General features: G+C 34.7%; 1 protein-coding gene across 4 annotated transcripts in view; it reads left to right on the top strand.

Annotated features, from left to right (window-relative positions):
* The window catches only part of SBF2 (SET binding factor 2), a 271467-nt gene that overhangs the window by 45649 nt on the left and 210639 nt on the right, over positions 1-15179 (top strand). For all 4 annotated transcript variants that reach the window (XM_085317208.1, XM_085317207.1, XM_085317206.1 and 1 more), the window contains one exon: positions 8803-8888. In XM_085317208.1, coding sequence (XP_085173334.1) covers positions 8803-8888 — 86 coding nt within the window. The remainder of the gene's footprint in view (positions 1-8802; positions 8889-15179) is intronic.

Here is a 15179-nt window from a genome sequence, read left to right as displayed (position 1 = left end):
CAATCTGATTCAAGTAATTTCTAGTTTGCATTATTGTTAATATTCTGTTAGATTACAAATATTTATAATTTCTACTATTTCAAATCTCTTTAAGAATTTTGATAAGGAAAGGATTTTGCTTCACAGATGGTTTTAGTCAACATACTAGGTACTGTTTTGAGAAGATGAAAAAGTAGTACTGTACTTGGCCACCTGCATCTGTGTATCTTTCAAACTGACAGGAAGTTTCTATCTTTGAACATGTAAAGTTGTACCTTTGAATACTCAAACTGATTTATTAACTTTACATGTAGGTTTTGTAATTATAGTCTAATTGAAGTGTTGCATGGCATAATTACTAAAGTGGTTACACTGGGATCTGTAGTGTTTATGTGCAGACCTCAGAATGATAGTTTCTTTTTTTTTTTTTTTGTTTTTCTTTACAAATCACCAAAATGCTTATATCCAAAGTTTTGCATGTATGATTAAGAATACTTAAATGTATTTTTATCAGGAGCTTGTAAGTAAAAAGACAGAGTTTATCATAGTTCTCATTAATTTGGAATGTAAGTTGCATTAACCGCTCGCTTCTGGAATTTCAAGGGCAAGCTAGAGATGGCATGTGACCTTTCATGGRGAAAGATTTATATAAGAAGGGAGTTTAGGGGACTAGGGTTCAGAAACCAGTGAATTATGCCAGAATTTTAATGTGTTGCATGTTCTTAATGTTTAAAGAAAAAGATGGGAAGAGGGGAAGGAGAAAGAGGGCAGATTAGAAGGGGTTAGTTGRGGAGGAAAAATTGCTTCTTCTGTAGTAGCTTGCAGTATAGACTGCTGATTCAGTGTTCTTAAAGGCTAAAATTGATCTCGGACAAATTCAGTATGTATATATATTGTACAGGCACAAGAATTAAAGGTTCTCTAAAAATCTGAGGTGCATTTTACCATATGGTTGGTTCTGATTCTTGAAAGATTTAAATAATCCTGAAGATAAAGATACTAGTAGAGTATTTTTTTTTAACTGATTTCTTTCATGGAAATTAAATTATAATTCAGTGATGTAGGTGTAAAATCACTGCTTTCAAAACTGGTCTGATGTCTTCCCAATTGTTGTACCCACATTATGACATTTTATTCAAAAAAAAAAAAAAAAAGGCAAGCTAAGCTTACACACGTCTAAGGTGTAGAAATAGTTTTGCTTTGGTAGGAAACTTTATGAAAGGAACAGTAGGAGTGTTTAATAGTTCTAGTAGCAATGGTGGTGTCGGTAATATATTTTTTGAATTCTTGTTATTGCCAGGCATCTTTTAGAGTAAGGAAGACAATTGCTGCTTTACGTGGAATGCATTCCTAGGCTCACAAACATGTATTCTATGTTAARTAATTTGTAGTCTGAGTGATGTGGATAGTGCTTCTGTGTTTCTGTAGTTTGCGAGGGGCAGGGAATACTGTGTAATTGAATTCAGGGAGCAATGCCAGCTGTAGGGTTTCCACCAGGATGATTTGTGTGGCTTGCTTGCTTATTACTTGAGGCTATCAACAGACAGAAGTCTTTTATATAGATGATACTAAGCTCATCCTTGTTGATTTTGACTATCTGAAAAGTTAATACTGGAATARCCTATTTTACAGTATAAACAGAAGGTGTCTATATTAATGACTGCTAGCTCTTCCTGTCTCTCTAAGTAAAGGGGCTGGGGAACAGCTAGACTTCTGGAATCTTTATAGTTTAGAGATCTGTAAAGCAATTGGCAGGTAGTAAATGAGGAGGTTGTACTGCAATCTGGTGAAAGCAAAAAAGACTAGACCTAGGCAGGGTTACCCAGATGCTTCCTTCTCTAGTTTAACCAASTGAAGTATGCAATATAATAGAATAGGAAATTTCAGTTTGTAACTATGTCAGTGTATGTACTTTTGAAGACATCCTGATGTAGTGGCTTTGGTTCATGCAGAACTGGAGTAACTGTATGCATTATATGGGAGTCCAGTGGGTACATCCAAATGCATACAGAAGGCATAGGTATCCACAGGAAAGGCTAAATCATTCATATAAGTGTACATGCACACGTGTGTGTGCATACATGGACATGTGCACATGCTCTGTCTGATCTCTCTCTCTCTCTGGGCTCTCTGTCTCTTTCAGATTTGTTCTTTGAGGTCCTTACATTTTGTTAAGCATTTTAAAGAGATTCCTGTACATTTAAAAAAAATGCATTATTAAACTTGTTTTCAAATACTTGATCATAAGAATTAGAAAGCACACGTTTGAAAAAGCATTAAAATACACTATTGTAATCTAAACAATAGAAAAATGGAAATGAAAACTGTTTTGATAAGTTAACATTTGGTACATGGCCTTGGTATTTTTGGAAAGTTGCCAGAAGCACATATTGAAATAGATTTTAACTATTGTTGAAATGCCATGATCTTAGTAATTTTTTTTTTCTATTTCKGCCTTGTGCTGTAACAGTTGAAAATGTAAAATCACTTGGGTGTAGAGTTGCAGCCACCTCTTGAATAATCTGATATTTTCAGATATAATTGCTCTGCTGATAGATGAATGACTTTTATTAAGTCAGCTGAAGGCAGATAAGGTTGCTGACTGAAAAAGCATGTGGGATTTGGGCACTTACAGCAATACTAATGTTATCTGTCTAGATGGATCTGAGAAAGAGAGTAACCAAGATCAACAGAAGTTACACTGAAGTATTTAAAATAAAGTTAGCAAATGTACTATGTTAAATTGCATGGAAGTACAGCTATTGTGTTGTCTTGCACAGATTTTGATCTTGGATAGTAGCATTAAGTGAATTACTTTATATTTGCATCCATGTAGAGGAGCAAAGCTCATGAGATAGAATCTGCCTATCTTTTTGCTTCTGTGTCAGATTGTTATTAGACTTGTGGAAGTTTGGAGGAGTACCATTGTAAACTTTGTGAATATTTTATTGTACTGGATATCACTTTGCAACTGCAAATGTACAAATCTGAGATTTTGAAGACTTGCTGTGATTTGAGAGGACAGAATCATCCTTTAATTTAAAAAAAAAAAAAAAAAGAAAGAAAGAAAAACCCAACAAATTGTGGTGGCATAGGAAAATGGTTTCCTGTCTGTCTCTAATGAATACAGTTTAAATGTAGCCATATGAAATAGTTAGATTTTACACACTATAAGTAGATTTGTAAATCTTTATCACAGGACTGTTCTGTGGCAGGATTAACAGTGTTGCTTTTCTTTTTTATTCACATCTGATGGGAAATGCCTTCTTCTGATGCTTGCATCTTACACAGAACTATTCACTCGTCTTCCCTCTCCTCCCTCCCACTTCCTGTAAATTGGGACATTTTTATGATTTATCCTTCATCTATCSTTCTATAGAATCTTTTTTCTGACTTTGATCTTTCTTTGTATTTCAGGAAAGGATTCTTTGATGATTCATCTTAATTGCTGTGGGCTTTAACTTTGATTGCTTACTTACTATTTTTTTTTTTGAGAGATTTTAAGTCTTCTTGTAAAAGGATTTTCTTCTCTAATTTTTTTAAAAAGCTTGAATACCAAATCAGGTGCACTTGAGCAGATGCCAGGTACTTCTTCTTCAAGAGTGTATTGCAAATAATGACTTCTAAGCTAGGCAAGCGGGCAGTAACGAACTGCACGGAGCAGAAAGGGCAGCTTTGCCAGCTGCGGGGGCAGCCTGGGGGAGAAGAGGGCAACCGCCCTGGACCAGCTGCAACCACTTCCAGCTGGTTCCAAAAGCCCCTCTCAAGCCCCAGAGYGCGCCCAAAGCTCAGTCAGGCAGGAGGAGGGACCAAAAGGGAGGCAGAGGAGAGGCCTGGAAGGGGATACTGTTGGGCACGTGATCTGGGAAGAAGATGCTCCACGCCAGAGACGGCACACCTTTGTGGGGATCACGGGCCATCCCCAGAGGCCTGGAGCTTGCAGAGGTGCCATGCTGGAGCAGAAGAAAATGGGAGGGAAGCAAGAAGCAGCAGAAAGAAACTGCCAAGAGGCAGAGAGAGAAAAGAAAACAAGCAGGAAAAATCCTGAAGAATGCTTCTCTGACGCTTTCTTAATTATCTTCTGTTAAAGCTGCTTTCCTCCAGGATGGACAAAAGCATCTATTTGTTCATTGTAGACGTTCTGATTCCTTGTATACCTTTCTTTGTACAAGGCTCATTTGGGGGATAGGGAGAAGAGAGTGTTTTAAGTAAGCACAGAATAGCTTTTTTGCAGGAAATACTGAGCACTGGCTTATCAAGGCTTTGATAGATAACTGTGGTCACAGTGGAAATTTAAGGTTCTAGTATGAACTTAGTATGTCAAAAAATGCATGATCTGTGTGTTTGTAGAGCCAGCATGGGACTTGGTTTACTACAAACCAAATTGACTCCTCTTCAAAATTTGAACAGTTTGCATTTGTATGTTGAATGGAAGAACAAATTGTAGTTTAGGGTTTAGTCTRTATTTTTTTGTGGGTTTGGTTAAAATGCTGTTATTTTAAGGAAAAGAATGCCTATTTAGGGAAATACTGTGTGTACATTTCATGTTTTTTGTTCTAAATTTATTCTTTGGCTGACCAGTGATGCTTTTTGCTATAGGAGTGGGTATCAGAAATAAATACAGAAAGATCTTTAAATTATAGTCTTAAAAGAGCTTGTTAGTGGTCAGAATAAAATGATGAGCAAGGAATATGTAAWCAAGACTTTTACCTGATAATTTTTTTTGGTCTAGGGCCTTCAGAGATCACTTGCAAAACTATTTGGTATTGCAATTAAAATTTGAAAACTTTGAAGGTAAGCAAGTAGCAAGATATTTTTTTTTAACACTGAAGTACTCCTGACTTTTGTTCTATGAGATGGAATTCACTTTTAAATCTTCTCGTTCAGTCAACTCAGTCAATTAAATCCTCTCATTTTAGAGTGGAGCTCTTAAAATTATCTTTCATTCAGATTTAATTATTTGATAACCTTTTGTCTTTCTTGGCTTTACTTGAGATTTTAAGARAAGAATAATAGATGTGCAGAAGAAAAGTATATATGTATTTTTCTAAATAGTGTTTAGAACATTTTACATTCTGTATAATGATGTCAGGCTATCTTCATAGCAAATGAAACTTTAATTGTTAGTTGTTTTGGAATTATTCCCTTTGACTCCAGAGATAAAATAAGTACAAGTCCAGGCAACCTACAAGGTAGAACTTGGCTTTCAAAATTTTTTCAGAGGTAAACTCCTTTCAGGTCAATTCCTGCTGAGGTTCCTAGCCATTCATAAAAGCAATATGGGATTACATACAACAAACTCTTTTAACACAGTTGGCCAGCGCTAGTGGCCTTCCAAGGAAAGCAACCTAAAAAGAGTGATACCCTTTTGACATAAAGGAGACTATTACAGTTATGTCATAAAAAATAGCATGTTTTAAGATTTGGAGTGATGTTATAAGACCCTATACTGTAGTGTAGGAGCATCTTTCCAGTAGTGTAGTAAGAAGAGAAACAGAATAATCGATGCCTTTAAAACATGTGGAGGAGAACAAGAAAGTCTTTGAGCAGCTTTCCTGGAKTTTCTTATTTACAGAAGAAGCCTGTTTTGTCTGAGGTCACACGTTCTTCAGACTTCTCAGAAATCGAGTGACTTTAGAGTCAAAAAGTGAATGTCACCTGTGTTCCCACAGAGAGACTGTGCATAGCAGAGACTTAATGCTTTTTGGTGCTGTAATTGTTTGATAACTCTTTTCCAAGAAGTATCTCTGTTCGCCTCAGTCATTTTGGCATTTCTTGTTATTGGCCTCGCAGCCAGGAGTTCTGCTTTCTTTGGCGAGTGTTTGTGCTATTACTGTCTTGCTTGTGTTGTTTGCTGTCTGTTCCTTGCTCTGCCTAACTGCCATCAGAACAAGAGGAAGAAGTGATTTGACAAAAATATGATTTAAGAAGAGCAGATAACATAGTAATTTGAGACTTRTTCTACAAAGGAAGAAGTTCTAACACTTTCGCAGTGAAGGAACATCCCTCTCAAACTGAAGGAGAAAGTAATGGAGGCTGTTAAGTCAGGGACTATGTAAAGGAATGAGAGAAAAGAGGAGTTCTCTGTAAGTGGGATACCCAATGTGAAAGTTGAGGAGAGTGGACTACGTACTACACGCTAGCCACAAATTGCGTATCAGTCGCTGGCATACCTAGTTGAAAATACAGCTATTCTGTTTGTTTTTTTGTGGGAGGAAGAAATGATGCCTGGATGCCTGTAGAAGAAGGAAGGAATACAATAGTGTTTGTCTTCTTCAGAGGAGAAGCGGCATGACTCTGATCTTCTGAGACCTGTTTAGGAGGAAGCGGATGGGAAATCCTGTCCAGTTTATAATTTTGGACAGCAGTTGAGATGAAGTTGAGGAAAGAGGAGTGATAACTTGGTAGAAGGCATTGCTGTAAGAAAGGGTACATGAGKCAATGCTTAGCCTTAAACAAGTTAGTGACTGGTGAGCATATCTAGCCCTTACAAGCTAGTAGGTGTGTAACTGCCTTTCCTTACAAAATTTGTAGCTATGTATGTTTGTTTCTTGATCTCTGGCACATACTAACTCTTTGCTGTCTCAGCACCTCTGCAGATTCGCACTAGATACTATGTCTCCTTCAGCTTTTAAATAGCTCTCTCTTACTATCACTTGCACTTTCTAGTTAACTTAGTCTGATTGCATTTTTTCAGTATGCTGTCCTGCTTGCTTGCAGTAATACAGATTTATAATCAAAACCAGTTTGTACTATTTTGGGGGGTAAGATTGCTGTTTGGAATTTTCTCTCCGTAGTTTATGTAACCATTATACCAAAAACACTTGCTGACAAATTATTTCCAGGAGAAACTCATAGAATCTTAACTGTAAAAATACATAAAATGGAAAAAACAGCTCTTAGTAGGTTATCTTATCATCATACCTAAGCACTTTTTGAAGTTTAATACAGATTTTAAAAGACAGAAGCAGACTCAAAATGTAAATTAGCAGGAAGCTTAAAGAGACCGTACTTTTTTTTCCACCATAGAATTGATTTATGAATTGCTTTATATAGTARACTTGAGCTGTATCAGACTGAGTATTGTTTATATAGTATAGCCAGTAAAATAATGTATTAATTGCTGCTGCTTGGGTGTCTGCAGAGGATGCAACATATATGGACCCCTACTATTAATATAGAATTTGTACTGTTTATCACAACTAAGGATAGCCGTGAGAATTTCACAAGAAAATATTTAAAACTTAAATATTTAATCTCAAAGTTTCATAGTATGACTTTAGAGAAAGGATGATACATAGATTATTAAAACTATTAAAATAGATTTTATATGATTGTAAGTTTCAGCCTTACTGTTCAGGAAACTTGATTTATAGTTTGATGAAACCTGATTTCGTAAATATTGAATATGATTTATAATGTATAATTTAAAAAATATATAATTTTTCTTTGAAACCATAAACTTTTATCTATTTGAAAAAATTGCACTTTGCTTCCTCTCCACTCTGTTTCTTCTGTGATACATTTACTAAGAAAGGGAATGCAAATACTATTGTGGTAAAGTTCTGTGTGTGCTGCTTGGCCAGTTTGAATGCAATGCTGATTACCTAGCTGGAAGYCACCATATAGAAGGTGTAACTGCTCGGGTCTGCTACTTTTTTTTTTTTTTTTCCCTCAGTGCAGGTAATGGAAAAGCACAGGAGCTTGAACCTCTCTTCTCTACCCAGCAACTGACCTGCAAGCTTGTGAATCTTTATTTATTTGATTTATGTTTGCTTACCTGTGAAATGCCATTTAAAGCATCCAAGAGAACTGATGAATCTATAATTATCATAGAAGTCTTCTTTGCTCGAATTTAAAATGTATATAGAATGTGAGATAAGTCTTCAGTGTGCACATCAAATATGCATTCCTCTTAAAACAATTTTCTTCAGAAAACAAGAATATATATATATTTTTAAAGCCATTTGGTATATTTGTAAGATAAATAGAGAGGTTACTTTCTTCTCTTGCATAAATCTTGCCTTTTCCTACAGGAAAAGTGTCTTGTGTATCCCAGAGCTAAGATTCAGTAAAAGGTTAAGGTTCTTAAGATTAAGACTGAGACTTCAACAGTTCCAGGATGAAGAAAGAATGAATTCGTATTTGTAGATATGTTCCCATAGCATTCAAGAAGATAGAGCACTACAGTTTAATGTTTGTGGCAATCRCAGAAGTTAGATTATATTTCTGAAGGGCTTTCTCTAGCACTGTGTGTTTGGATTGGAGAAATTACAGGAAATTAACAGTTCTTTTCTATGCTTTTCAGTGCAGAAAATCACTTTTGTGATTTGTGTTCAAGAAAGTAGTCCAGGGCTCCTAGCAAGGCACTGAAATGTCCTGAATAACTTTGTAAACTTTTAATTTATAAACTGTTTCTTTTAGACTACTTTTGAAAAATGTTTGACTTTTTTTTTTTTTTTAACTATTAGGATATCCGCTATATTCATTTTTAATTTATGCCTTTTGTAGAGAGAGACTAGAATTACCAAAAATCATATATCATGTTGAAAACACACTTGGCAGGCATAGACTGGGTACAACTTGCAGCTCCATTTAGTATGGTTGTTCTGTGTTAGTGCTAGAGAATATTAAGACTGTATTTATTATGTGACCTGCAGAACACATTTAAAGACTCTATTCAGAATAATTTCTTGTGGTTAAAAAAATTCCCAATATTAGGTATATTATGCTCTCTGAAACTTATGGCATTCTAAACTCTAGTATTTTGTCCTGTAAGTAATTGAATTTTATCTTTCAGTAATTAAATTTATCTTTCACCAGGCCCAGCAGAAGGTTTGGGTAAAATAATACAAAGATTTCCTCAGAAGGACTGGGAAGACACTCCTTTTCCACAGGGAATAGAGTTGGTAAGTTTGTGTTACACTATGTAATTCTTAGAATTTCTTTTGCATGTAGTTGCAAGGTGAATTGACTTTCATGCAGTAATCTTATTATCTAACCTAACACGGCATGTATAGAAATTACATAAATTAGGGGGTAGATAATAGCTTTAAGTAATATTTTGGCTAACCTAAGAATGCTTTGTCCATTCCTAATCTGTTAAGTTCCTAGAATAGAGAAGGTAACTGCTGCAAAGTTAGAAATGGTGTATTTGAAATAAATGTTTATTTGCATCATTAAGTTATAGTTGATTATATTTTTGGAAACATCGTTCAGCTCCTGGGTGACTTATCATTGCCGTATTCAAATAAAAACAAATATGTATTTGTATGTTATATACAAATAACAATTTAAAATAACAAAATGATGAACTGGCTAGATTGAAATGGTCAATCTTTATCCTGTATTGTCTTTGAGATACAGTATAATGGTGCTTATGAAAACAGTACACTAAACAAGACAAGTACATAATGATGTATTTTAAATGCCTCCTCTTATAATTCATTAAATACCACTTCTTTCCCTTCCTTAGTCTCATATTGTGAGATACAAGAAATAGGTATTTCTTATGCATCCAGATTTGTTAGGTGTATGACCCTGAAAATCTTACAGAGAAATAGAATACTTTGGTCATACTCAGCAAATTAGGTTTCTGAGAAATCAATGACACTCTTACTGCCTTGAACTTGAGGACTTCTGGGACCGGATGAGCCAAAGAAGAAGATGGCCTCTAGGAAGTGTTGCAATAGAAGTCTTTTCTACTACAAGGCAAAAACCAGCTGTAGAGGACAAAGACACTATGATTCTTTACTACATTTATTATAAAGGTACACCAAACAGTAAATTTTTTTTGGTAAGATAGCTTTCAGTCAGTGTTCACCTCACTCACTTGTTAAGTCAGAACATGCTGTTGGCCAGATGTTGTCTTCAGTGAAAGAGAAGTGCTCTTGGCAATGAACACTTGCCAGTTTGCTCCCTCATCTACGGAGGTTTATATAGTTTACTATGTGCTGGTGTACGCGACTAGTTGCTCGTTTCCTTCAACAGCCTGTGGTTTTCATTTCTTCATATCAGTCAAGCGTGCATCTAATGTTTTGGGGGATGTCATACATTAATTACTAGTCAAGCGTTATTTCTGATGCACATGATGGGTAGTTACAATGTTTGCGGTATAGTTGCATAATACTGCATTTGGCAATGAAGTGCTGTGTGGAAACAATGGAAGCTCCTGCTTTCTCTTAAGTATTTCTACTATTCTTACAAAATTATACCACTATATATAGCAATTGCTGCTTGATGTTGCTGGTATTTCTCTACTTACTACATGCCTAGCCAGCATGTGCTTGATGACTACTGTTGTTTTTTTGTTTTTTTCAGGGTAGTCTACTGTCATTCCTTAGCTGGCTCTTCTCTAGTTCTATTAACTTTAAACASTCTTGGGTTGAACTCGATGGCTTGTTTTTTTTTTTTTGTTTTTGTTTTTTTTTTTGCCTTAAACAACTGCAAGAGTTTAACATTTGAGCTATACTAAGATTTATTTTGTTATGCAAATCTTTCTTACTATTAAAACAAAAAAAGTGACTGATTTCAAATTTTATTTTGAAATAAATCATCACAGGTGTTCTTAAAGCAGTGAAGCTACTTAAGTAATGTATCTGTACCTAAATATTATTTCTCATTTTATTTAATTGTGGGATGTTAGTGTTAGAAGAAACACTTTTCTAAAGGAAGATTTTCCTTTTTCCTGGTTGAACAAAACACTGCTTTTATATTAGTTCTCAAATGACTCATTATGCAAAACCACTGAGAATTTAAACTAAACCTAAAGTGAAATCTGGCTATTTAGATAAACAGATATCCTTAATTCAACTTTTAGTCTTTAATATTACTCCAATTTAGGTTCATTTTCCAAACATGGTAATAACATTTTTAGTTAATTAGAGACATTACAAAGATAATATAATAAAGTAAATCACTCATGAAAATCAGGTTTTGGCAGGATGGTATTTTCAAGTTTTTGGATGAGTAACATGAATCAATATTAATTGATGGAAAGAAAAGGAGAAAAACCATCTATCGTTTTCTGGTTGTCATTTAAAGGGCAACGTTAATATCATTAAGTGTGTAAGAGGCAAACGTAGGAGAGAAAAAAGGAGAAAGGTAAGGCTACAACAGCTGACAGGAATATACATGGGAATTAAAATAGACATTCTTATAAATTAACAGCACTTTAGTTTTGAGTTAACAAATGTCTTACGTGCATTTCTCTGAGTGAAGATTCTTTAGGGAATTATATTGTTTCCCTGATGGAAGAAATGAAAAAAAGACGGGTTGCATTTGAAAAGCTCTGTCCACTGTTTCTCGTGAAGGAAGAAAAAGGTCAAATTTTTTCATGACTAGTGACTGGATTGAAAGGAGTGGGTTTTCTTGTTTCTGTTGCTGTACACTATTTGATCCATTTATTTAATTTGTAATCTATATTGAGACATGAACAGAAATGAACATATATCTGAGCTGAATATTACCTCTCCTACATGTTCACCGCTCCCTGGTCACTACCCATTTAATGCAGCCAAACAACAGAAATAAGAACTCTGGTACCACTATAAGCATTTGTTATTTTCATGTGTTAATTGAAACTTATTGAATTCTTCTACAGGTGAACACAAAGCTGGGAAAGTGAAGGTAGTATTCTGGTAGATTTTCATCAGATCTAATTTTTACTAGTCTAAAAGAAATGTGAAGATCTGAGCTAATATTGAAATGCAGTGTTCTATAAAGTGTATTATTTGCCTGTGAATATTGACATTTGGATGTCAAGTTATTTGGCCAAATACTATCTGTTGAATGAGAACTCACTCTGGGAAGTAACAGATGACATGAACTGATAGTACTTTTCCATTCATGTTTTTAATGATATTTTATGAAACAAAGTTCAAAGATCTTCAGCACTGGCAAAGACCAATACCTTATAGAACCCTCATCCAAATTTTAATACTTTGGAAAATGCCCCACAGTGTGTAGAAATGCAGTTCGTCCAAACTCCAGCCAGAAAAACAAATAGACAAAAGCTGACGTTTGCTTCTTCCTCCCAAGTCTTCTGGGCTTGACTCCATGTAGCTAGATACGTTTGACTCCACGTGGCTGGATTTTGAGACCTGAATGAAGATGATATAGAGAATAGAGCTGTGCAGCTAGTTCTAAGTTCAATAATAATAACACTGCAAACAATACCTTTTGCCTTTGAGCGTAGTTTTGAGAATGAGCTTACATTGGAAGAACTGTACCTAATGGACTTGCACTTAGCTGAGTGAAAAGAATCATTTGAGAACAGCTTATCAAGGAGATTTGGTGTCATTTGTTTCAGCTTTTCATTTGTACCCTTGACTGCACTTGCAGTTTTATTTATTTGACGCAGATATGTAGAGAATTTGGTCATTATAAAATGTAATTACAATCTGAATTTTACATATCATATTCTATGTATATTCTGCACATAAACCGTTTCTGTTTTTGTCTATGTAGTGTTAGGTATGTTCTGGTTTTGTTTAACGTACATGTAAGTTACGACATCAACATATTGTCCAAAATTCAACAGAAATACATCTTGTGAAATCATATTGAACTGTATGAATTTGTTTTGCTGAAGGAATAAATTGTGTATCTTCTGTTTGCCAGTGGTAAGTGAACAAAACCATGATGCTGTCAGTAGGCCTTGGTCAGTGGATCTTTTTAGAACTGACTCATCTACATCCCATCAATTTACCTGAAGAGACTTTTGTTCATCTTACGTTCTGTGCTTTTGCCGTTTCTGTAATGGGTTTGTAACTTTGAACTTTGTATTGTTCATAACCGAATGCAGAAAGTTTGATTRGTGGGCAGCCTGCAAATTCCTATGAAACATATCTGAGTGTTTTTTTATTATTTATTATTACAGTAGCTAATAAGGCTCCTGACATTTGTTTCTGGTTGTTGTGATGATTGTTCTGATACAATTGAGAATAAGGTATGAGAGTTGTTAATATTATGTATCATACATACTGACTTCATTACTTCAAAAGCAGCAAGATGCTCTTTGGTTTGCTAGAACCTTTTGTGGGCTATTCAAAAGGCATAATTGGAAACTTTTTTTTTTTTTTTTTTAATTTTAGCCTCTCAATCTGAGCATTATCAGTTTACTGACAAACAGAAGTTTCTCAAGTTTCATTGAAATGAGCTGACTTAAGGAACAAAGAGAGGTTTATACTAATTCTTAAAGCTAAGAAAGTATTGGGCTCAGAAAAAGATTTAGGTTATCAGTTTTCAAGAGCCTGCAGTTATACAGATCTGATAGTTTCCCCCCATACTGTTTTAAATAAACATGTTCTTTTCCATAGTATGCATCAGAGAAGTTACTTCAGCTTTATAAAGATACAATTTAAATTTAAAAATAATCCTTTAAAATCAGGAAAGAGATCTAATAATATTTAGAGGTTTAATATTAGGAAATCGTAGAATGATCAAACCTTCTTGTTTTCACTTGTAGAAAGAATTTTTGAGGGAGTGTGTTGCTAGAAAGAGCTAGCTTTGCATATTTCTGCATTTTCTTTAAACTTATAATTTAAATTCTGCTGAAAACCTTTCTAGATGTCATAATTAATTACTCATCAAAGGAGGGAGCTGTGGTATGTAATTCATTCTGTATGTTCATTTCATTTGTGGGCTAACTTAGCTGAACCACGTGTCATCTGCATTACTCTGAATTGGAATGTTAATGTTTATTGGGCTGACAAAAAGAAATAAATTCCTTTTCTGCATTTAAACTGGATACCATGTGTTTATGCAGCTAGTGACAGGGAAAAAAACACCCAGTATAACCTGTAGTAATGGCACTAGTAGTATTGTCATGAATCTATAATTTTCATTTCAAGTATACACAAATATAAAAATAAACATACATTTCTAGACAAGCTAATCACTCATCCAAATAATTACAGTTTAGAATTACATTTTGTAATTTAAGTAAAAAGAGTTAATACAATCCTTTGTAGAAAGCATACACGGATACTAGGAGACATTTTTCTGTGACCATGTTTTCATAGGAAAGAATACTGAGTAACATTTCTTGTAACTCCATATTACCTTAATAATTAGACTTATTTGAGTGAAACTCAGCATGTTGTTAAAGATGAGATTTGACAGAAATATTTTTCTTTATGCCTTTGAAAAGCCTATTCCATTTCTTTTTAATTTAGGAAAGGAAAAAAAAATATAAGAAACCCTCTGTAAGCAGATAACTTACCTGTGGCAATGCTAAATCTGTTGCATTGGAAAAAAACCTGCAGAGTGCTAAACATACTATAATTCATTCGTTGTAACTCATATTCTGCTAGCATAGTTTGAATTGAAGCGCAGAATCCTTTAGAAAATGGAGAGTGTTTACCGACGTTAGTTTTCCTTCTAAGGACAGGCTCCTTTTTCTTAACCATTCTGCATTTCTGTGTGTATGGACCTGTAGGGGAAGTCACATATGTGAATGTTACATTCATGAGAATTTTCTGAAGTAGATGTCAAGTGCCTTTTTTGATTTAAATAATTTAATTTACCTGACTTCTGAATGCTTCTCTTGTCATTATCTGCTATACTCTCCTTTGCCAAGGACAAGCTAGGTTGTGCCAACTGTTTGAAATCAAATTCAGTTGAATTTCCCAAGTTTTTCCACTGTATATCCACAATGGTTTGTCTTTTAACTTAAACTCGAGACTTAAGTTATTTGTTGTTCCTTCCAAGGTTAATAGTAGCGTGAAGAGAGGGTATGCGCATCCCTTTGAGAACTGGCATGAAGCTTGCTTCTTCCTAGACAGAGAGAAGTTTGATGGTAGGAGTAATCCCTTTAGCCTTATTGTATAGCCATACTAGCCATTTAATTGAGTATCTGTTTGAATTGTTGATGGTTGAGGAATCACAAAATGCTTAACAGGAACAGAGTATTTAATACTTACTGAGAATTCGAGTAACCTATATAGGTTTGGACAAATGGGATTGCTTCAGTTGCACATCTAGTTTATTTTTGCTATTAAGAAGAAAGAAGCAGAAAGGAGAAGGCATGAAAAGCTGAAGTTTTCACGTACCTAAACAGTTTCAGGAGCTGGTGGTATTGGAATGAGCATATTATGCCTTGGTCTAGCTTTATCTTTGTTGATCTCAGCATTTCTGCACAGCTTCAGATATGAACTCTTGAATATACATGAAGTATGTATTTTATGAAATACTGGATC

This window comes from Rhea americana, unplaced genomic scaffold (genome assembly GCF_003343005.1).
Source record: "Rhea americana isolate MKP2758 unplaced genomic scaffold, rheAme1 scaffold_49, whole genome shotgun sequence".
In the NCBI taxonomy this organism is placed as follows: domain Eukaryota; kingdom Metazoa; phylum Chordata; class Aves; order Rheiformes; family Rheidae; genus Rhea; species Rhea americana.
Note: the sequence above shows the minus strand (reverse complement) of the source record. Positions and strands in the feature narration are given on the sequence as shown.